General features: G+C 49.2%; 1 protein-coding gene across 1 annotated transcript in view; it reads left to right on the forward strand.

Moving 5' to 3' along the window:
* LOC144172902 (uncharacterized) overlaps positions 1 to 20,237 on the forward strand; it is a 121,951-nt gene that overhangs the window by 24,432 nt on the left and 77,282 nt on the right. The window contains 5 exon segments of the mRNA XM_077701494.1: positions 257 to 335; positions 1,748 to 1,761; positions 1,845 to 1,901; positions 17,818 to 17,963; positions 19,415 to 19,547. Of these exon segments, the coding sequence (XP_077557620.1) occupies positions 257 to 335; positions 1,748 to 1,761; positions 1,845 to 1,901; positions 17,818 to 17,963; positions 19,415 to 19,547 (429 nt within the window).

Consider the following 20,237-nt stretch of genomic DNA (forward strand, 5'->3'; position numbering starts at 1 on the left):
CTATCTCGACCCTTTCTGAGCTGTGCTTTCTGCATTAGACATGTGGCGGGGTCATTGTTTTCTACGCAGCTGCTTTCTTCTGCTTTCTTACCTGTGGTCCATGATGCTTTATTTGCGGGGGGTCTCGTTTTGACGTTTGTCCATCGGCTGTCGTGACCAAAGTTTGTCGCAGTGGCCTCAGCAGGGTCTGAGCGTTGCATGTGTGGCGTGGGATAATCAAGCCCTGCATCTCCGCCCTGTGTTTGTACACACGCAGAGGACGAGGACTTCCCGAGCTCCGAGAGCGAGCAGTTCTACCTGGCCAGGCTCGACAAGCTGCTCGCCAAGCCGGACAGGTGGGTGGTGCGCAAACTTGTGCCTGTTGAGAAGCATTTTTGCAATGGCATCGTGTATGGCCACTGTGCACTGTCATTGGCCCATGTGAGGCTGTTTTTTTTTTACCTCGAGGGGGGGAGTGGGGGCTGCTTGGGCTTGCACTGTGTCGTTTGTAGCTCGATGTACATCTTCATTCGCTCTCCACATTTGCCAGCATTTCAATAGAGTTCTAAACTTCACGTCAGTTACACCACTAGCAGGCTCTCCAACAGCCTGCAAGGCTGTCTGAAGGCTTGCGCCAGAGAGGGAAGTGTCAGGAGAAAAAATGGCCACATATCCGCACCTTTCGTTGCAAGTGTCTACGAAAGATGATAGTCTTTCAAAATGTGGACGAAAGACGCTAGTTTTTCGTGGACATTTGCTAAGTAAATGCCTCCCTTCCCTTTCCCGCTCACCTCTCATGCTGTTTCTCTCCCGTCGCGCTCATCCCAAGGTAAACACTCTAGAGGTTTGCTCAATTCAGTCACTTTAGATTTATTACGTTCTACTGCTCCAGGCCGGGTGCCTCAGTGCCAGCACTGCCGTACGGCACAGACATGCTTGAATTGAGGCACCCTACATCAACGTTTATAGAACCACGTTGCCACTGTCCATGCGCGTTCCAAGCGGAACGTGGAACCGATCTAGTGGAACCTTTTGTAGCTGTTGCCGCTCGATTTCTTAAAATGCCGCCAGAAGTTATAGTGGCGCGGGTGACAGCAGGCGACGGAGTGAGGTTTTTTTTTTTTTCTGCAGGTGATTGTAATATTTCATTTGCTATCGCAAAAATCAAGCATCCATGAATTTTTTATAAAGGAACACTGCAAATATAACTTGCGTATTGATTTTCTGCCTCACATTTGTGTGATGTCTCTTTCTTGTTCAACAATGTTGACAAGTATGAACATTGACACCGGACTTATTAGATTAGGCTGTGGGTATATAAACCTATTGTGCAGTTTGTGTGTCACTTTGGCCGGGAGGCTGAATCGAGTTACAGACGGACAGACAGTCCAAAATTTCTGCGTTTAAGTAGCCCAAGAAAGACTATCGTCTTTAAAAACTGTTATTTTTGTCTTTTATGTATGCTTAGCTTTCATCTCTATTTTCGATGCAGTAGATGCGAGAGGTTATGTTTCTCACATAGGTCACACTGTTTTCACGGTGGAGGGATACTTGAGCAGATGTGCCACCCCGGGGACTGCCCAAAATAATGGCAGGAGGGGAAGATGCTGGGCCATTGGTGCCGATATGGGGCACTTGTTGCTTCAGGCTGGCAACTTCAGATCAGAAACTCTAGATTGAGTCGTTGCACAATCGATGTGTGTCACTTTACTGCATTTCAGTTGATGGCCCTGCCAGTGTGGTGAATCCGCCGTGCCTTGTCTCGCAGGTTGGAACAGACGGGTAGGTGGAAACGTGGCCCGCGGTGAGCTGAGCTCCTCTCACCGCACTCCCTCTGTCTTGGCTCGCCCCTCTTCCTCCCCCAGGTGCCAAGCCGAAGAAAAGCCACCATCACAACATTCTGGACACCTCCCACAGTAGCCGTGAGTGTCCGGCTCCTTTTTGTATGCCTTTCGCGGCCGCTCCCGAGATGCCTCGGCTAACCACACACGCGCGCAATGGATCCCCCTCCCACGCCCAAATATAGTCCTGTTGCCTCTTTGCCCAACTCCTCTGCCACTCTTGAGGCATTGCATGTAAAAACAATGGCCGCGTATCTGCTCCTTTCGTTGCAAATGTCAACGAAAGACAGTAGTCAGCTGGCACCCCTGCGAGGTGCTAAATGCCTCCCTTCTCGTTCCCGCTCACCTCTCATGCTGCTCCTCTTCCGTCGCACTCCTCCCAAGGTAACACACTAGAGGTTTTCTCAAGTCAGTTTAGATTTACCACGTTCCACGGCTCCAGGCCGGGTGCCTTGATGCCAGCGCTGCCTTACGGCGGAGACGCGCGTGAATCGAGGCACCCCACTCCAACGCTTATAGAACCGCGTTGCCCTCCTCCACGGACGTTCCAAGTGGAACAAGGATCCCACCTAGTGGAACCTTTGTTACTGTTGCCATTTGATTTCTTAAACGCCGCAAGGAGCACGGGCAACAGCAGGCGACGGTTTTCTGCCGTTGGTGTAGTATTTCATTTGCTATGGCAGAAACCAAGCACCCACAAATTTTTTGATAGGAGAACACTGCAAATATCATTTATGTATTGATTTTCTGCCTTATACAGTCTACGCCCGTTACAACGGACCCTCTGAATCCGGAAAAAAACGTCCGCTGTAGCCGAAGTATGCAGTATCCGACGGGGGGGGGGGGGGGGGGGGGGGGGGCTATGAGCCCCACAGTGGGTACTTTGACCGATATTGCATGCATAGTACATACACTTTGTTCTTTCTACACGCCTGCAGCACCTCTGCACAGTGTTCGCGCGAGGGCAAAGAATCGCGTAAACGCCGTTTCCAAAACTTAGCACCGGCACTTCGAAAAGGCCTAGCGCATGTGGTCAAGCGTGTAAAGACGCAAGATGAGCTGAGCAAATAACGCAAGGATATAACTAGGCGCAATTATAAACCAGCTATAAAACATCAGTCGTGCCCATCAGCATTAGCTAGGCTCTTTTAAATCCCCTCACGACGAGGCAGGTTTTCCCGAAACCGTTCGTCAAACAAATAGGATCGCTGCCTGACGTTCCCTCAAGGCAGATTCCACATTTTTAGCGATTTTATTCTGGTCATTGAAACAGATGTAATGAAATAATCTGATGACGGTTAGCTGTAAAATCGAAAGTTAGACCAGTTGGACTGCGCACGGTTACCGGCAGATTGCACACAATGGATGGGGAACAACCCCTACTTGAGGCATTTCTTACCTTTTTCACCGAACGGAACGGGAACGATGCATGCATGGGAATAATAAAAGCCGAACTTCACTGAACCCGAGTTTTTTATTACATAAAAAAACTGACGAGGGCAGACTCGCCTCCGAGTGCACCACTTCGAGTATCCGCTCTTTCCAGCCCCTACAGGTGGCGCTGCGGAAAACGGCAATGGCGGACGAGACGGTGATCAGGCCCCCGTGGCAGCATGCGCGCCAGCATCAGTAGCGGCCTAAAAGCCCGTAGTTCTGCTTGAAACAGCTACTTTCTAAATAAACACAGGTATACGGTGCTGATTGCGAGGCAACATTCCATTCGTTTCAGGGTGTCTGTAGCGGTGTAAAAAGCGCTGCGTGCGAGGCAGTCCGCTGTGCATGGCTCAGGCCGCACGGGAGTGGTTTGAGAACAATCCCGGCTCATTGGGCCAACAACCTGCGACACAATGTGCAACGCTAAGTTTTGGGACGTTATTACAGTGAGCGTCATCGCAGTGTGCGTTTTATTTTAAACGTGTTAAGGGGGGACGTGGCTTTCAAAATCAACTTTTTTATTTATTTGTGGATTTTGATGAAAATTGGCACAGCAACTGGAAATGCTTCTGTGATAACACCATAAAAATTTGAAGTTAATATTTTGATAACTTTTTTATGTATGAAATTTTCTTTCTGTTCCGCTTGTACCGAGCTTGAGCGGCTTATAAAACACGATAGAAAACTTGTTCGAAGTGCTTTGCATTCCCAAATGAATGGACGAGGTCGTGACAGTTTTAGAATTTTTTTTTTACAACACAATGTTTTTTAGTTTTCATTTTTTTAGAGGTTAATGTGCAACAGGCATGTCAACTGTGAACGATTATTTGAATAAAAAAATCACAAAAAACAAATCTGGAAAACTAAAAGTGTCACGACCTGAACAGTTCATCAAGGAATGTAATGCAAGAAACGGAATCAAAATAGACCCAGCAGTCACGAAGAAATCCCTGGGACAAGCGACACAGGTGGCAAAAAAAACTGTTTTGAGAAAACGGCTTCCGAAGTTGCAACATAGGTTTCACATATCAAAAGTCGTCACGGTTGTAGCCTTTCATGTCCTTTTGAACATGGGGCTTCTGGAAGGCCTTGCCTTGAAATTGGAGTGCCTTTTCAGCCTTTCTCTTTCCAGAAAACATCATTTTCAGCTCCTCCGTGAAGAGTACATACCCCCCTTTGCAAACCAAACGGAGGGGAGATGGGTTTCAATGGGCTTTCAATGCAAAGTAGGTTAGTTGGTTGGCTGTATCGCACTGGACAACCTCCTTTTGCAGTGTTGTCACCATGGCAACAAGTTAAGCATTTTTTTAACTTAAATTTGAACATTTTTGGCTTTTTTTTCATGTTTTATCTTGCCTGGCACAGCAACTTAGTACTCATAGTGCAGGTGTTCATTGCCAAAAGTTTGCATACCACAAGGTTGAAAATGAGCTACTTTGAAGCTTGGTAGAGTATTCTGCATAACTCCCAACTTCAATGCAAGAGCATATTTTTTTTACTACTTTTGACATTCAAGGCATCCAATATTTCTCGCAGCACAGCCAGTATGCCCTGAGCAATGGTATCAATAATTTCCCTCAAAAAATCACTGTTAAATGCTGCCACAGTAACGTACATTTTTAACGCAGAGAGCATATTTTTATTCCTATATTACTAACTCAAACCTGTTTGCATGAAAATTACAAGTGCACGGGAAACATTGCGCAAGAAAGGCGATATGGCTCGCGCGCATCGCAGCGCACGCTTACCGCGACATATCGAGCTTTGATTATACTGATATGGCTGGTCAGGTCGCTTTTAAGATTAAAACTAACGTCGCAGGCATTAATTACAACTACTGGCGTTCAATCGTAACCGGTTGCCCAGTCATGTGATGCTCCAATGCGCGTCGGCTATGCCGTGCGCGCCGCAGCGTTTGACGCGTCGACCGTTTCTTTCTCAAGGCTAGCGAGCCCACAGTCAAAACACAGCAATAACTAAGCGCGTAAACATCGTAAATCCGACTAAAAGTTCACTTCACGAACCACTATCGCAAGCGCGCACACCGCGTCACCCTCCGGGGTCTGGCGACGGTAGAGTCACGCGCACCACGAAGCGTTCGATGACCTCCGCCTTTCGAGCCACACAACTTCCCGTAACCTGGCTCGTTATCTCTGGCATTCCCATCGCGATAACGTCCGTGTTGAATACCACAGATTGAACAGAAACTTAGCCGAGCGAAGCGGCGAAAATGAACTCAATCCGCTCGCTATGCAGCTCAGGCGGCCGCCATCTTGCGTTGCGCCCGCGACATCCAATCAGGAGGGTCGTCGTTCTGCGCCCCGACCGGAGGACCAATAGCGCTTCAGCATCTATTTCTAGCTTCGTTTGTGCGTCGTTTCTTTTCTGCCGTTTGTGCGTTTGTGAATGAACAAAGATAAAAGAGACGAGCGGAACCGGAAAAACGATCGCTCGGCCGATCTAACCATATCAAAATGGCCGCGCCCGGTGGCACCGTTGCGGAGATAGAGCGCTCCGAAAATTGCCGTTTTTTCTCCCTTTTGCGCTGATAGTTTGTCACCGCGCCTGACAAAAGTATTTTTTTATGCCACTTTGCGACGCTTTTTAGCGTAAAAACTTTGCAGACGCACAGAATAGGAAACATAGAAGCCGAATATGCGGGTTTCAAAAAAACGATGTTTTGGTCATTTTTCCGAAGTTGAAAGCCGCGTCCCCCCTTAATTTCTTCCCTGTGTGCATACTAAGCAGAAGCCCACCCGTACCATGCAAGGGCGATATGTGCGTATTGCGGTGTTTTGCTTGGCTGTAGTAAAACCTAGTTATGACTTTGGGCAGTAAAACCGCGAAGACGAGGCTCCCATTACGTCATATCAAGGGTTGTACAAACGAACGTGTGAGCATTATATGAAATAAAATATTATAAGCCTACGTATTTACGCGTGCATGTAGCATACACTGGCGTGTGATATTGAAGCGTACATGAAAATACAGGTAGTAGTTTACGGGTGCGCTTTTGGCTTCTGATAATTAATTTAAGATAAATCTCTTGGCTGAAATTACGTTATGTTGATTTCACGGCCGGTAAGATTATTAAGTGCGCCGATGCTTGCTAGCAAAACAAAAAGGGGGTTACCATATGCATTCAAGAGCTCGCATTTGAACAAGTTATAATATTGTCATTCCTAAAGCATCTTGCTTCAACATAATTATTCCAATATAAATCAATAATCAATCAATCAATCAATAAACGCATGACCACATTTGCTCCTCGCCTTCGTGTGCAAAAAGTTTTCATTTGTTTCTTATTTGAAAATAAAAGAAAGCGGATTGAACAGCCTCTGCTGCTTATTGTTTGAAAGCAGTGGAATTGAGCCATTTTAACAACAGATAAGTGAAGAATGATTGAAACATTATGCAGCAGTAAATGTAAATAATAGTACCCGAAAAAGACGATCACAAGGTTATTCGCACTTTCCAGCGAATATAGGTGGCGCGACAGGGTATCCAAAATGAAGGACGGGACGATGATCGGGACGTCGTGTAAGCGCGCGCATCTGGGGGAAAAAGCCGATCCGGGCCCATTAGTGTCTCTTCAGACCATAGTTTCCCTTGCCGGTAAGACAGGAAGGTGCTTTGTCGAAGGCTAAGCAGTTTATAACGCCAGTCAGTGTTTTGCGGCATCAGGGAGGCCACCGATGACATGCTGAGCATCGATGGATTGTGCCTGCAACCGAATGGCGTCACCAGCCAAGAGCGCTGCGTGAACGTTTGTTGGCCCTTCAGTTTCTATAAAGGGCGCTACACATGCATCCATGCTCGTAAAATTGTTCAAGCACACTTTACGAATATTTATTAGGCGCCAAGCAGAGCTCGGTAGACGCAACCGAGCACAGCGTTTTGTTATTGCCACTGGCGCAATTGTATCGAGTTAAGTGCGAGTAAATTATAATTTTATAATTTTGTGGGCTGTTTTTACAAGGCAAGATCCAACGGCGTTTATGCAGGTTACAGGTAATAAAAATACTGATACTAAATATCACACGCTGACGCCTCTACGGCGGGGCCTGTTACATCAGCTGTGCTGTGCTCTCAGCGCGCTATCGGAAACGACGATGCCGCAGTAACAAGTTTATTTATTTATTGCAAATACCTACATCGACCATTCCTATGGGGGGTTTGAGGAAGAAAAAAAAGCAGCAAGTTCAAAACAGTAATCATACATAATGCTAAAAAGAGAACGAAGCACAAGCAACCCAACAAAGCACAAAATGCAACTGGAATGCAGCATTTATTAACAGAAACCAGCTCGTTAATAAAAGAACAATGACGTCCTCCTGTTGGTTCTTGGCTTCACTTTCTTCTCGTTCGTGCGCATAGGAATGTTATGTGGCGGCACGGCGCCTTTCTTCAACCGCGGTTTCAGTGGCTGCAGACCATCTATTAATAAACGACACATTCAACTTGCACGAAAAACACACCATCAATAACGAGAGGGCGACCTAAACTTACGGATATTGCTCCAGAAGAAGTCATCTTTCGTGAAGTGACTACTGCAAACCCCATTGTGTTGCTGACACCTTTTCCAATGCGGAGCATAGTTATCCAAACCTTTTGTGCTTTTTTATTGCTAGGAAAGATATGAACGCTGGCTTTTCCCGGCACTGAGTGATTTCTACACTGCGGTACACAGCACATTCCATTGTTTTTTGGTTTTGCGTTCTCAATCCCCACGTTTCCGAACGCTCCGGCTGCCTTCGCAAGGGATGCCGATCATCTACAAACAGCTTCGGAAAAAAGGCGCGCGGCGGCGCCACCGTTGCTGGAAAGTGCGAATAAAAAAATCCTACAAAATCGGCGCCCTCACAGCAAAAAACTATTAAATGTAGCCGCCGTAATTCCGTAAAGAATAATTTCAGCACCACGTACGCACGGGTGCGTCCGAAAGACCCGGTTTACTCTGCAGCAGTCACCGATGAGGCCCAAAACTCTTTCGTTTACCCGCAGCTTCTATAGCTTCAAGAAAGTTGAGAGAATATGAAAGCTCGTTCAGCCTATATTTTCCGATTATTTATACGGCATTGCCGATTACTATACATGCGATTACTATTTTCCTTTTGCATCTGCGAGGCCGCGCGGATGCCGCCGGCCGCCTCCGCCGGAGCGACGGGTCCGCCGATCACCGTCTCCCGGCTTCGGACGCGGCGTCACTAGCGTCGCTGGAAAGAGCGAATTCGATTGCCCTGTTTTCAATCTCACCGGAGTCGCGTTTATCGGCAGCGGCCTTGTTCTTGACGGTACAGCGGACACTGTGCTTAGACAGGCCTGTACTTCTGGCGATGTCAGCCTGTTTTTCCTCGTGTTCAACAGCGTTAATTACGCTTAATTTATCCGACAGTGAAATCAGCTACCCTGCCGCTCATGCCGCTGGTCGCACAAAAAAAAAAGCCACTGGCTTGGCTTGGCTGCGCCAACTGATGATGCTGATGCTGATGCTGATGTGGCCGCTACCCTTCGTATCGGGTGATGCCAGAGAAATCTGGCTCGGGCCAAAAGCTCCTTAACAGTGTCACTGCACTGTCCTATTTACGTACGATCTCGCCACCAGTGTTCTATTCGCTGTTTGGTAACTTCGACCGCTTCTTTTTGGCCGCTAGGTGCGTTCCCCCTATGCAGCCCGAGTGCCATCGCAAGTGCCTCGGACGACCCCATTGCCGCAGTAGGGAGGGCCGGCGGGTGTAAGTGTGGGCATTCAACCACTACGTGAAGGAGAGTTTCCTCCGTGTCCTTGCACCTTGTGCACCGAGTGTCCAGGTCCAGGGAAAACTTCGCCCTCATCACTCTCGTCCGCAACACCCCGCTCCTCGCTTCGCCCAGCAGCCCACTCCCTCTTGAATTGTCGTAGATCTCCTCCCTGGAGATGCAGTCCTTCCCTTCGCAGTACACTCGCAGAGATGGCCGGGCCTGAGCGTCACCGCGCCACTTCGCATTCTCTGTTTCCCGTACCCTGTCGCGCACCTTCAGTCTCCAGTTCGGCTTGAGCGCCTCTGTCAGGCGCACCTGCGGGACGTCGTAGCGCTGTGCCAGTTTTCCTGTTCGGGTCATCCATTTGGTGTTTGTGCAGCGAAAGTGTCCATATTTGTACACCTCCCTGGCCCACCTGCCGTCAGGCATCGCACTGAGGCGCCGTTCAAAAGCTAGTTTGGCTGTGGCCTCTCTCGCCTCAAACGACGACCAGCCCATGTCGCCCTGCACGGCTTCGTTGGTGGTGTAAGCATGAACGCCCAGTGCCACCCTGCCCGCTTCTCTCTGCCTGACCTCCAGTGCCCTCCTAGTCGCCGCCGACATGCACAGTACGGCATTGCCGAATGCCAACCCGGGCACTGCTACCAGCTTCCAGAGCGCCCGGACAACCTCGTACCTGCTGAAAGCCCATAGTGACCTTGATGTTAGGTATGCTCGCTTAGTCACTGCTTTCTTCCGCAGTCGTGCCTCGTATTCCTCAAGATAGTTCCTTTGGTCGGCGATTTCTATCCCCAGATATTTGTAAACGTGGCACCATTCCACGTCACTGCCCTGCAGCCGCAGTGGTTGCCGCGTTTCCCCTTCATTCACTCCTTCCGTCGTTGCCCCTCCTGACATAACTGCCGACTTCTTCGTATTAAACCTCAGGCCCAGTCTGGTCGCCTCTTCCGCACACACATCGAGGAGGGCCTGAAGCTCTGCTGTCGAATTTGCCATCAACACGATGTCGTCAGCGTAGAGCAGACCAGGCAGGTGCCTCGACTTTGTATGCCCCTCCTCCATGTATGTCAGGTTGAAACCGAGTCCACTGTTTGTCAGTCGTTCTGTCAATTCCGAGATGTACAGCATGAAGAGTAGGGGCGACATAGGGCAGCCTTGTCTGAGTCCCCTTGAGACCTCCACTGGTTCCGACGTGTCACTGTCCCACTGAATGGCTGCCAGGTTTTCCGCATATATTTGCTCCAATAGGCTCAGCCACTCCTCCGGAAGTCCAATATTCCTCAGTGTTCTCCACAGCATACTGTGGTCAATGCAGTCATAGGCCTGGGCTATGTCCAGGAAACTCAGGAGCAACGGCCTGCTCTCCAGCTGAGATATTTCCAGTGCCTGCGTGATCACAAAAAGGTTGTCCTCCAAACGTCGACCAGGCCGAAAACCGTTTTGAAGCTCACCCAACACGCCCTGTCCTTCGGCCCATCTGCATAGCCTCGCTCGCACTATGTGTGCGAACAGCCTATAAATGACCGAAGTCACGGCAATGGGTCGGTAGTTGTCCACCGAACCCTTGTCCCCGCTGCGCTTGTACACTAGCCTTATTCTTGTGCACTTCCAGTCCCTCGGTATTTTTCCCGTCACCAACACAGCGTTCAGTGCGTCACGGAGTAGCTCCCTAGTCTTGGGCCCCATTTTCTTGACCAATTTTATTGGAATTTTGTCCAACCCAGCTGCTGTCCTGCCATTCATGTGGTTCAGAGCCATTTTGAGCTCTCGTTCGGTGATTGTTTCTCTTGGGTTCTTCCCTTCTGAGGTCCCCACTTCCTGCTGCTGTGGCACTGTACTTTTTGCCAGTTTCTGTGCCATGTAGGCCCTCACGTACTCGAGGCAGTCCTGTCCCTCATAGTTCTCCCCTGTTGTTGAGTCTCTCAAACAAGTTCTGGTGCGGGAAGGCTCTGCCTGCTCATTTCGGACATGTTGCCAGAATTTTCTTGCAGCATCTCTGCCTGCCCCTTTGAGTTCCTCCAGAAAGTTTGCATTCACTGCTTTTATCTTTCTTTGCACGATGTTTGCCGCCTCTCGTTTTGCATCTTTGTATTCTTCCCAAAGGCTGTTCACCTGTGTGTCCGTTCCTGAGCAAACTGCCTGTCGGTGTTTCCGGCACAGTTTCTTCCTTTGGCTGATCGCTGCAGCCACTTCTTTGTCCCACCACTTCTTCTGCCTTTTCCTTCCCCGAGCGACTGTCCTGCGCTGGCCCAGGGCCCTTATGTGCTTGTTGATCCACTGCACAAAGTCTTCGTAGTCCTTTATGTTCGCTGTCACTGCGTCTTCTTCCATTCGCTCTACCAGTGTTTCGATTTCCCTGGCCGATATGTGCTGCTGGCCCGTAGGACGTTTCGGCACTTTTTCCCTACGCTGCGCCTTCCCAAACACTAGTTTAATCCTATTATGGTCGCTGCCAAGACTTTTTTCTCCACTCGTCTATTTCCATTGAGTCCAGCTCGTCAAACAGCTCAGGGGAGAGAATGCAGTAATCGATGCAAGACAACTTGTTTCCCACTGCCCATGTGGTTCGTCCCTTACACTTTTCTGTAGTGTTGGCTATCACCAGTCCTGTCGCATTTACCCAGTCCAGAAGCCTCTGTCCCGCTCTATCTGTTGCGTCATCAAGAGTGTCGATATGGGCGTTAAAGTCTCCCACCACTACACAGGGCAAATTTATCGCTTCGACGTCCTGTGCAATGCACTTGAAGAGCTCCTTGTTTTTTTCCTCTGCTCCCTTACCGGTCCACATGTATACCACCCCCACAGCAACCCTTTTCCCACAGATGGATCCAACCAGCCACACGTGCTCACTACACTTCGTTTGAACCCTGTCCCACTGTTCGTCTATTTTGCTGAGTGCTCCAACTCCCCCTCCCCGCCGCTCTGTGCTCCCCCTGTTGTTGCCCACCCAATTGTAGTCCTTATTTGTTGGTGGTTCTTCTGTCTCCCGCAGGTGGGTCTCCACAACTCCTGCCACTGTAATGGAGTCCTCCTCCATACTGTGATACAGTTCTTCCCATTTCTGAGCTTTTCGGCCTCCCTGCATGTTCAGAAATAAAATCACTTGCTGTTTTCTTCGTTTAAGGGCCCGTCTCTTGTGTGTTTTTTTCGGTTTTTCGGTGCATGGTGTGTTCCTGTATGTCCCAGCACACCCCGTGCCCGCCTGCTCTTTCCTTCTCTCTTCTACTGGGGCCATCCTGGCGCACTCCTCCTCCTCGGGAACATCCCCATTTGGAGCAGTGCCTGGCCCAGTGCCTCCACGAGTGGACGAGCTGTGTGTGGATTCCCCCAGGGCTGCCACGTCTGCCTTCGTATGTGCCTTGGGGTCCCCTCTGCTGGAATGCCTAAAAAAGCCCTTAGCCTCTTTCCCAGGCGCTGGCCCAACAACTCTGCAGTGCGTGCATTGTACCGTTTTTCATGCACCCGGTTGTCCAGGGCCCATGCAGTCGCAGCAAATTCTACTTTGAGCCCGAGCTCTCTGCACACCTGGTGCACACTGCTGTTCCACTGCCCACATGCCGTTTTCAGTTGCTCCTCGCTGTGTGTCTCGGGCAGGGCGTAGATGAGGATGCGGTTGTGTGGGGCTTTTTCTATCCATCCTGATAGTCGCTTCTTTAACTCCCGAGCGCTTTCCTCGGGTGTCTGCCCCAACTCTGCGATATCCTGCAGCCCGGCGTGGATAACAACAAGGGACTCTTCCTTGTTCCACACTTCTGCCGTCTGCTCCACTGCATCGCATACCTGTTCCAGAGTGGCTTGATGCCTTGTGTGGAACTGTACGCATTTGTCCCAATTCGTCATGCTAAGGACTGCATGCTTCATGGCGTAGGCATTTGTATCACCGAACACATGGGCTCTCCTTCCTTCCTGTCGCGGACACTTCTGCTTTTGTCCATGTTGCTGGTGCTCCGGCCCGCTCACCGTCGGTCTGGGGTGGTCTTTTTTCCCCTTTCTTGGTTCAGCCGCTTCTTTTGCCACCTCTACTGCGGCTGGTGACTCGTGCTGCTTGGGGCTGGTATCCTGCAGGCTCGGTGCATTTTCCGTGTGATTGCTGCTCTCGTTTCGCCCTTGTGTCCCTCTCGCAGGTAGTCGCGACTCTAGAGGTACCTTGGTGGCTACGCTGCCTTCCGTTTTTCCGCCTTCTTCTTCCTCGGCCTTTCTGTCCTCCGTGCCCCCCTCCTGTGCTGGGACTACTTGCCGTACTTGCGGCACGACCGACATGCAGAGTTCGACATCTGCACTCGATCCACTCGCATCTCCTTCACTCGCCGACAACGACCCGGCTGCCAGCAATGTTGCCAGACATAATAGTTTTCTTGCCAAAATAAACGAAAAAGCACACCGGGCGCCGGCCCCGCGGAAGTCCGCTATAAACGTTCAGTCGAAACAATTTTCGCCTAAAATTTAGTCTGTTGTAGCCGATAGTCTGCTCTAGCCGGGTCCGTTGTGAGCGGAGTGGACTCCATTTAAAATGCATGGGTACCAGACAAACCAACAGAAATGGTCTGTTCTAACCGAAAGTCCGTTGTTGCCGGATCCGCTGTAACGAGCGTAGACTGTATCTGCATAATGTCTAGTTCTTGTTCAACAATGTTGGCAAGTGAGAACTCTGACACCAGACTTGGACGTTTAGATTTGGCTGTGGGTATATAAGACTATTGCGCAGCTTCCGTTTCACTTTGGCTGGGTGGCTGAATCGAGTCACTGACAGACAGACAAACTGTCATACAGACACCAAAATTTCTGTGTTTATAGGCATGTGACGCAATATATTGAAAAGTCGCATAAATGCATCGATTGTGTCTGGTAAATTTTAGGCAACAGACGGAGCGCGTGTTCCTTTATCCGCGTTGCTTCGGCTTGGCCATGTTGGCTGTGGCGAGTCAGGTGATACCACAGCTGTAAAGGGAATCTCGCTGTCTGTGTGCTAGCGGCCAGCTGCCACTTTGTGTGGCGCGTTGTTTTGAGCATCATTCCCCTTTGAGTCGGAGGTGTAGCAGTTGTGATCCCAGATAAAAGCTTAACAGCTGCAGAGCGTCAGTCTCTCGGACAAATACAGACGAACACCTATCCCAACATCCTCAGGCTATCGAAGCTTTTCCCAGAGAAATTCCAAAACGCATGTAATAAGTGCGGTGAAATATCCACTCCATTCCATGCATCCTGGGGTTGTTGTATTATATGGCCCTCAGTCAACACCAGCACAGAGTTATATAAGCTGTGGGAGGCAGCTCTGGCCAGCTCTGACCCCGGGGTTCAGAAGTATCTGATCTTTAGGGCCAAGACTGGGGCAGAGGAAACAGGGGACCTGGAAGGAGGGAACCTACCCTAGTCCAATCAAGACCTTTCATTTCAAATAAACGTTTAATCCCCCTCTCTCTCCCCCTCTCTCTCCACCTCCTCCCCCTCCTCCCTCCCTCTCTCTCTCTCTCTCTCTCTCTCTCTCTCTCTCTCTCTCTCTCTCTCTATCTCATGTGTGTCATGTACCTACTGCTGCTAATATTTTTTCAGCTACAACTTGTATTTCGTTTTCAGTTATGCACTGAAGCTAACTGTGGTTGTGAGTGACAGACCTGAATCAGCCCCATCCACGCATTTTCTTTGCCAGAAGGCTTACTTATTTCTTTTCGATAGTCAGTGCAGACCAGGTAATGCTTCTTTCAACAATAACACCCAGTGCTTCAGGAAGGCAGGCATTACCCCCATTTCTGGCTGGATGGACACCTTGACATTTTGTCTATTACGAAGTGCTTGACTGTTTCTCTATCTTATCCACAGCATACCTCATTTATGCATGATTTTAACAGTCTCCCAATTGTGATGCGCAGGTAAATTTACTTAGGAAAATTTGAAAAGAAGAATTCGACACCGATTTGTGACACCGATGAAAAAAGACATATTTTTCTTGTGCTTCATGAACTTGTTTGTGCAGCCCTTGCTGGTCTTAAGTTAAGGTTAAGGAATACAGTCGATCCTGACTATATCAAACCCGTTTACATCGAATTATCCTTTATATTGAACTATTTCTGGACAAGGTACATTTACAATAAGAATATATAGCAAAAACTACGCTCATATTAAACAAAAAAAAAACAGCGAAAACCGATATATCGAACAGCAAATGCCGTAGAAGTGCACCAGGTTGGCTTTCCCTCAGAAAGGAGGACAAATTCCACCGGCACACCCCTCAAAGTGGTTTAGCCCGGCCGCTGTTGGGCAGCGGGCGGCTCTTTTTTCTCTGTCGCCGTGCTCTCTCCCTATTTTGACTGCACCATTGGGGGCTGTGTACGTAGGTGCGAGCTGTCCCTCCCCCTCTGCAGAAAATGATCCTGGCCTGCCTGCCATGTTTTCTTTTTTTGTTTGTTGTGTTTGCGGCGTTCGCGCTTTGTGGGCTTTTTCGGAAGTGTAGCTGGGGTGACTAGCGTTACTGTCAATAAATAAAGGCGTATTGAGTGGCTCTAGGTAGCGCGAACGGGCTAAATTTGCCTTTCGCCGGGAAACTGACAATCATAAATCGAGTCAAACTTAGTGGGAATTTGGATGGGCCCATCAGGCATGAGATTTCCGAGAACACCTTGTCGAAGTAGGTTCTGGGCAGATGTTACTGAAGAACCCGTCCGAAATTGCTTCAAATCTTCCGGCTTCTGTGGGCCGGTGATGACTGAGAATCATTCAGTGCAACAAAGCCACCGCCAGTGTTGCCAAAGTCTGGAGCGAGCTGTCGGAATTTCCAGACGCCGTTGCAGGATCAACAGTCGGCGGGTTTGGGAGGGTGGATGATGGCGTCACGGCCACGGGAGAGTTTGGAAGACTATATTGCCGACATCGTACCGAGCGCAAATGAAAGCGGGCGCAAGGAGGAAAGCAACGCCGATCTTTTGCCCACAACCTCCGAAGTGATTACATTACAGAGCTTTCTCCATGGCATTACTAGCTAAGGCGCGTTGGTATTGAAGTTTCTCAGTGGGAATGCCGTGTAGCTGCTGTCCTCAGAGAGGGATGTCAGTCCTGATTAGAGAGCATGGACTTTCTATTCGGCTTTTTGCCGATGATTGTATTGTCTACCGGAAGATTAGGAGTGAGCAGGATACCTCCAAACTTCAAAATGACTTGGTGTGTATTCATGACTGGTGTACAACGTGGTAAATGTCTTTCAATTTTAATAAGCGCGTTAACGTTTGATTTTCAAAGAAGAAAAATAAAATCGAATACAGTCGAGTCCACTTATAACGATACCGTTTATAGCAATATATCGTATATAACGATGAACAGCTATGGCACTGTCCGCTTTTGTATGCTTTCCATGTGGAAATAAACCGCTTATTACAATGCTCCAATGCCGCGATAACGGATATAACGTTTGAATCGGGTTACAGCAAGCACCGAAAATGCCAGCTACCGCCGGTTCTCCACGCCAACCACGCCGACGCCTTGCGCCGCGATGCGATGCGCCTCGCATCCCGTCCGCCCGTCAGAGGAGGAGGGGAACAGTCATCCTTCCAAACACCCCTCCCGATGCCGCCGCTTTGGCCCCGTCCCCGTGCCTGCTGCTTTGAATTTGACTGGGTGCCTCTTCAAATACGTCCGTTTTTCCGCGGATCAGACGTCAGGGCTGATGTTTTGGAAACGTCTGAGTGCCTCACTGAAGAGGCGATCGTTGCGCGGATACGTGCTGCGGACTGCGGTGGCAGTGACAACTCTGATGACGCGGTTGCACAGCGTACTCGGGTAGCACCTTCGGAGGAGGCCCAACGCATGATAGTCCCTCAGGGACTTCGTTTCCACCAAGGACCCTTCACTCAGCTAGGTGAAGCACCTATAAAAGATGTGCGCCAGCTTCATGTGCAGCAAACAAAGCTGACCAAGATGGCTTCTTTTCCACAAATAGGTAGGAGTACAACCTTGCTTGCCTGCAAATGAAATGTTTTGAGCTCTGCTCTGTCTTCTTATTTAGCAACCCGCATATAACAATGATCGGTTATAACGATGGGATTTCCTTGGCACTCGGATATTGTTATAAGTGGACTAGACTGTATAGATATTGTATAAATGGTGTACCAGTTACCATGAAGGCAACTTACAAATACCAAGGTGTTTTCTTTTCCTCTGACTGGTCATGGAATGTACACGTGCATTGCATTGTCGCGAAAGGTGCAAGAGTGTTAAACTGTATTCAACTTAACTTAAGATGTTCGCATCAGCGACTCGAAGAATGTGCGTATTTGACGTGCGTACGACCTGTCTTGGAATACGCCTGCGCAGTCGGATCCGGCGCAGATCTCTCAGTGATAAGATAGAAAAAATACACAACAGGGCGGCAAGGGTCGTCCTGGGGTGGTATCAATGGTGGGAAAGTTGTACCGCTATGAAACAAAAATTGAATTGGGAGCTGCTTTCATCGTGTAGAAGAAAATTGCGATTGAAGCTGCTATATTTAATATATAACAATAAAACTGGAATTGGCAAAGATACATATTCACAGACGCCATATTATTTGTCAAATCGAATTGATCATTTCTTTAAATTCAGGCAATACTGTCCCAGGACTGGAATTGTGCGAATTCATTTTTTGTGAAACGATACATGAGTGGAATGGTCTCTCAAAGGTACAAGTGTCTGCTGGGAATGAAAACTCGCTTTTTTGGAACCTGTAACCCCTATAACTCCTTCGGGTACCGCAGGTATGCGTTGAATAAAGAATAAAGAAAGGTTATCTGGTCAACCACTCAGCCCAGCGTTTGTTGGTCGAAGGTGGCGAGCGGGTGGTCGTTGAATGGTGCAGTGGACAGCCAGGACGAGGCCCTGGCGGAGGCGTTGGCGCAGGCGGCATCGAGCTGGCGCCAGGAGGGGGAGGAGGACAGCATCCTGGGGAGCCAGCCCCCACCTCTGGAGGAGGAGGAAGAGGAGGAGGAGGAGGACATGTCTCAGGTCGGTCTGGCTGCCGCTCCCCTCCTCTGTTCCTTTCTCTAGTCTTCTCGTGCTTGCCGACGTCGGCATCACGTGGCCCCGAAACCTTGACTCAAGCCCCCAGAGAAGCCATGTTCGGGGAAGTTGTCCATAAAACTGGTTGATAGTCACCTGCAGTTCCAGTTCTCCTCGAGGGAGAACACTTCCTCCAACATTTTTTCTAAATCTGAAATACTGTTAAAATGTAGTCAAAAAGTGGATCCAGTACTTAAAATAGGGGGTTACAAAGAGTCTAAGTCAAAAATTACTGCTCGACGCCCGTCAGATAACGTAGAAACTTTCGAAAAGATTTGCCATTCTTTCCTGGTCCTGGCATTTTTTGTGTGCTCAAACAACGTCGTCCGAGCAATGTTGGGACTATTGGCGAGCTTACTTTCGATTGGAGCAACAAAGCACACTCAGTAGCCACTTTGAAGAAAATTGCTACAATGGCAAGGCAGAAACTGGAAGGTGTGTTTGCTGCATCGAGGAAACCATGCATTGCAACTCTGGGCAGGCAGTAACTAAAGCTTTCAGTGTGCTTTCAGGCACGAATGAGAGGGTGCGTAGCGGCATCATCATCACCCTCGCCACCATCGCCTGTGGTCCACTGTCGTCATTATCCACCACACTGGTCCCCGATGATCCCGAGCCTAACGCGCGGAATAAATCAGGCACCCGTTGCGGCTGGACGTACGATACCGTTAGTGGAATGCACTCTACAACTTTTGACTCCCGGATGCGATTCCATTGCCGATGCACATCACTGGGCAGAAGGTGGCGTGCAGGCAATGATGACGGTGGCCAATGCAGCGGTGAGGGTGATGATGACGCTACAAGTGAAAGTGCTTGTCAAAAGTGTTGCAGGGTCCAATTTGTGTCACTAGATAAAGTTACACAGTATTGGCACTCTTTTCTCCTATTGTGCCGTGCCGCCACCGTCGTGATCATTAAGCAGTTCACATCACATGACATTTGCTTACACACTACGACGGCTCATGGGCGCCGCCATTTTGTTATTTATGCGTTTTCGGTTGGCCAACTGTGGTAGTCTTACCTTGCCCTGCCTGCTCACGCGACGACGTTGTTCTGAACACGGATCAAAGATCCCGTGCTTTGCAGCATTTCAGTTGCAGAAGTGTGTCCGAAGATGTCGTTTCGCTGTGCCTTCGGCAATGTTACAAATGACCTCGTCAGAGTTCGTGGCGAAGCCGCAGAAGCGGCAATCTGGAAACACTGATAAACACCAAAATGGCTGCCCCTTGCTCACTTGCGTGCCTCAGTGACTATACTCTCTATCTTATCTAGTGACACTACGTCCAGCTACATATGTGTTCTCTTGGGGAATGTGCTGGCTGAGGCCACAGCGCCGGGGCATTGGCTGGGAGGCCGTTTTTGAAGCCTGAGAGTGGAGGGCTCTGCTGTGGGTGTAGGTGTTCCAGCTGGCAGGTGGTCCGGAAGAGGAGGGCGATGCCAGCTCGCTTTCGGACCACTCGGATGGCAACGAGGCGTACGATCCCTTCCAGCTGGACGGCACCGACGACGGACCCCCCCCTGCTGCCCGGGGTGAGTGCTGCAGGGGCGCTTTTACAAAACGCCTCCCTGCGCGTGTTTGCCGTCCTGGGCTCGCCATTTGCTCGGGAAAGACGCGGCACGTGACCACACGAGACGTGCCCCTCATTTATTTTCCTGCACTGAATAAATGTCTGAGGGCCTGTGGTTTATGTTCTGGTGCAGGAGTTTAAACAGGGAAACACTTCTCGCTCCAAAGCGAATATTCGTATTAATGCATATTCAGAAAAATAAAAGAGGAAATATTTCACATTGAGAAAGAAGTGCGGAAGAACACAAGACAAAGGGGAGAACACCACGAAACGAGGGCTCTTGAACGACTGATTTTTATTGAAATGACAGCACGAGAATGTCAATGTTGCGCACGCTTCTTGTGCAACGGGAAAAAAAAAGTATGCACAATGTTGATGTTCGTGTTGGCAAGAACCGGTTGGCAAGAACTTGTTGGCAAGAACTTGTTGACTTGTTGACAAGAACAAAAATGATTGTTGTAATAGTGCTCACAAATACAATTTTCAAATACGTATTTGCAATAAGTTCTCAATACGGCCTCGGCTCACTCTGTGCACTTTATGATCTGCTCTTGAACGTCATTATTAAGGAGAAAGGATACAAGAGAAATGCCAGCTTTAATTTCCTGCAAAAATTTAAAAGGCTGTTTGTAGCAGGAGCTGCTGCCCTCTG

Source organism: Haemaphysalis longicornis, unplaced genomic scaffold (genome assembly GCF_048455015.1).
Source record: "Haemaphysalis longicornis isolate Haplotype H1 unplaced genomic scaffold, Haemaphysalis longicornis Haplotype H1 scaffold_267, whole genome shotgun sequence".
NCBI lineage: Eukaryota > Metazoa > Arthropoda > Arachnida > Ixodida > Ixodidae > Haemaphysalis > Haemaphysalis longicornis.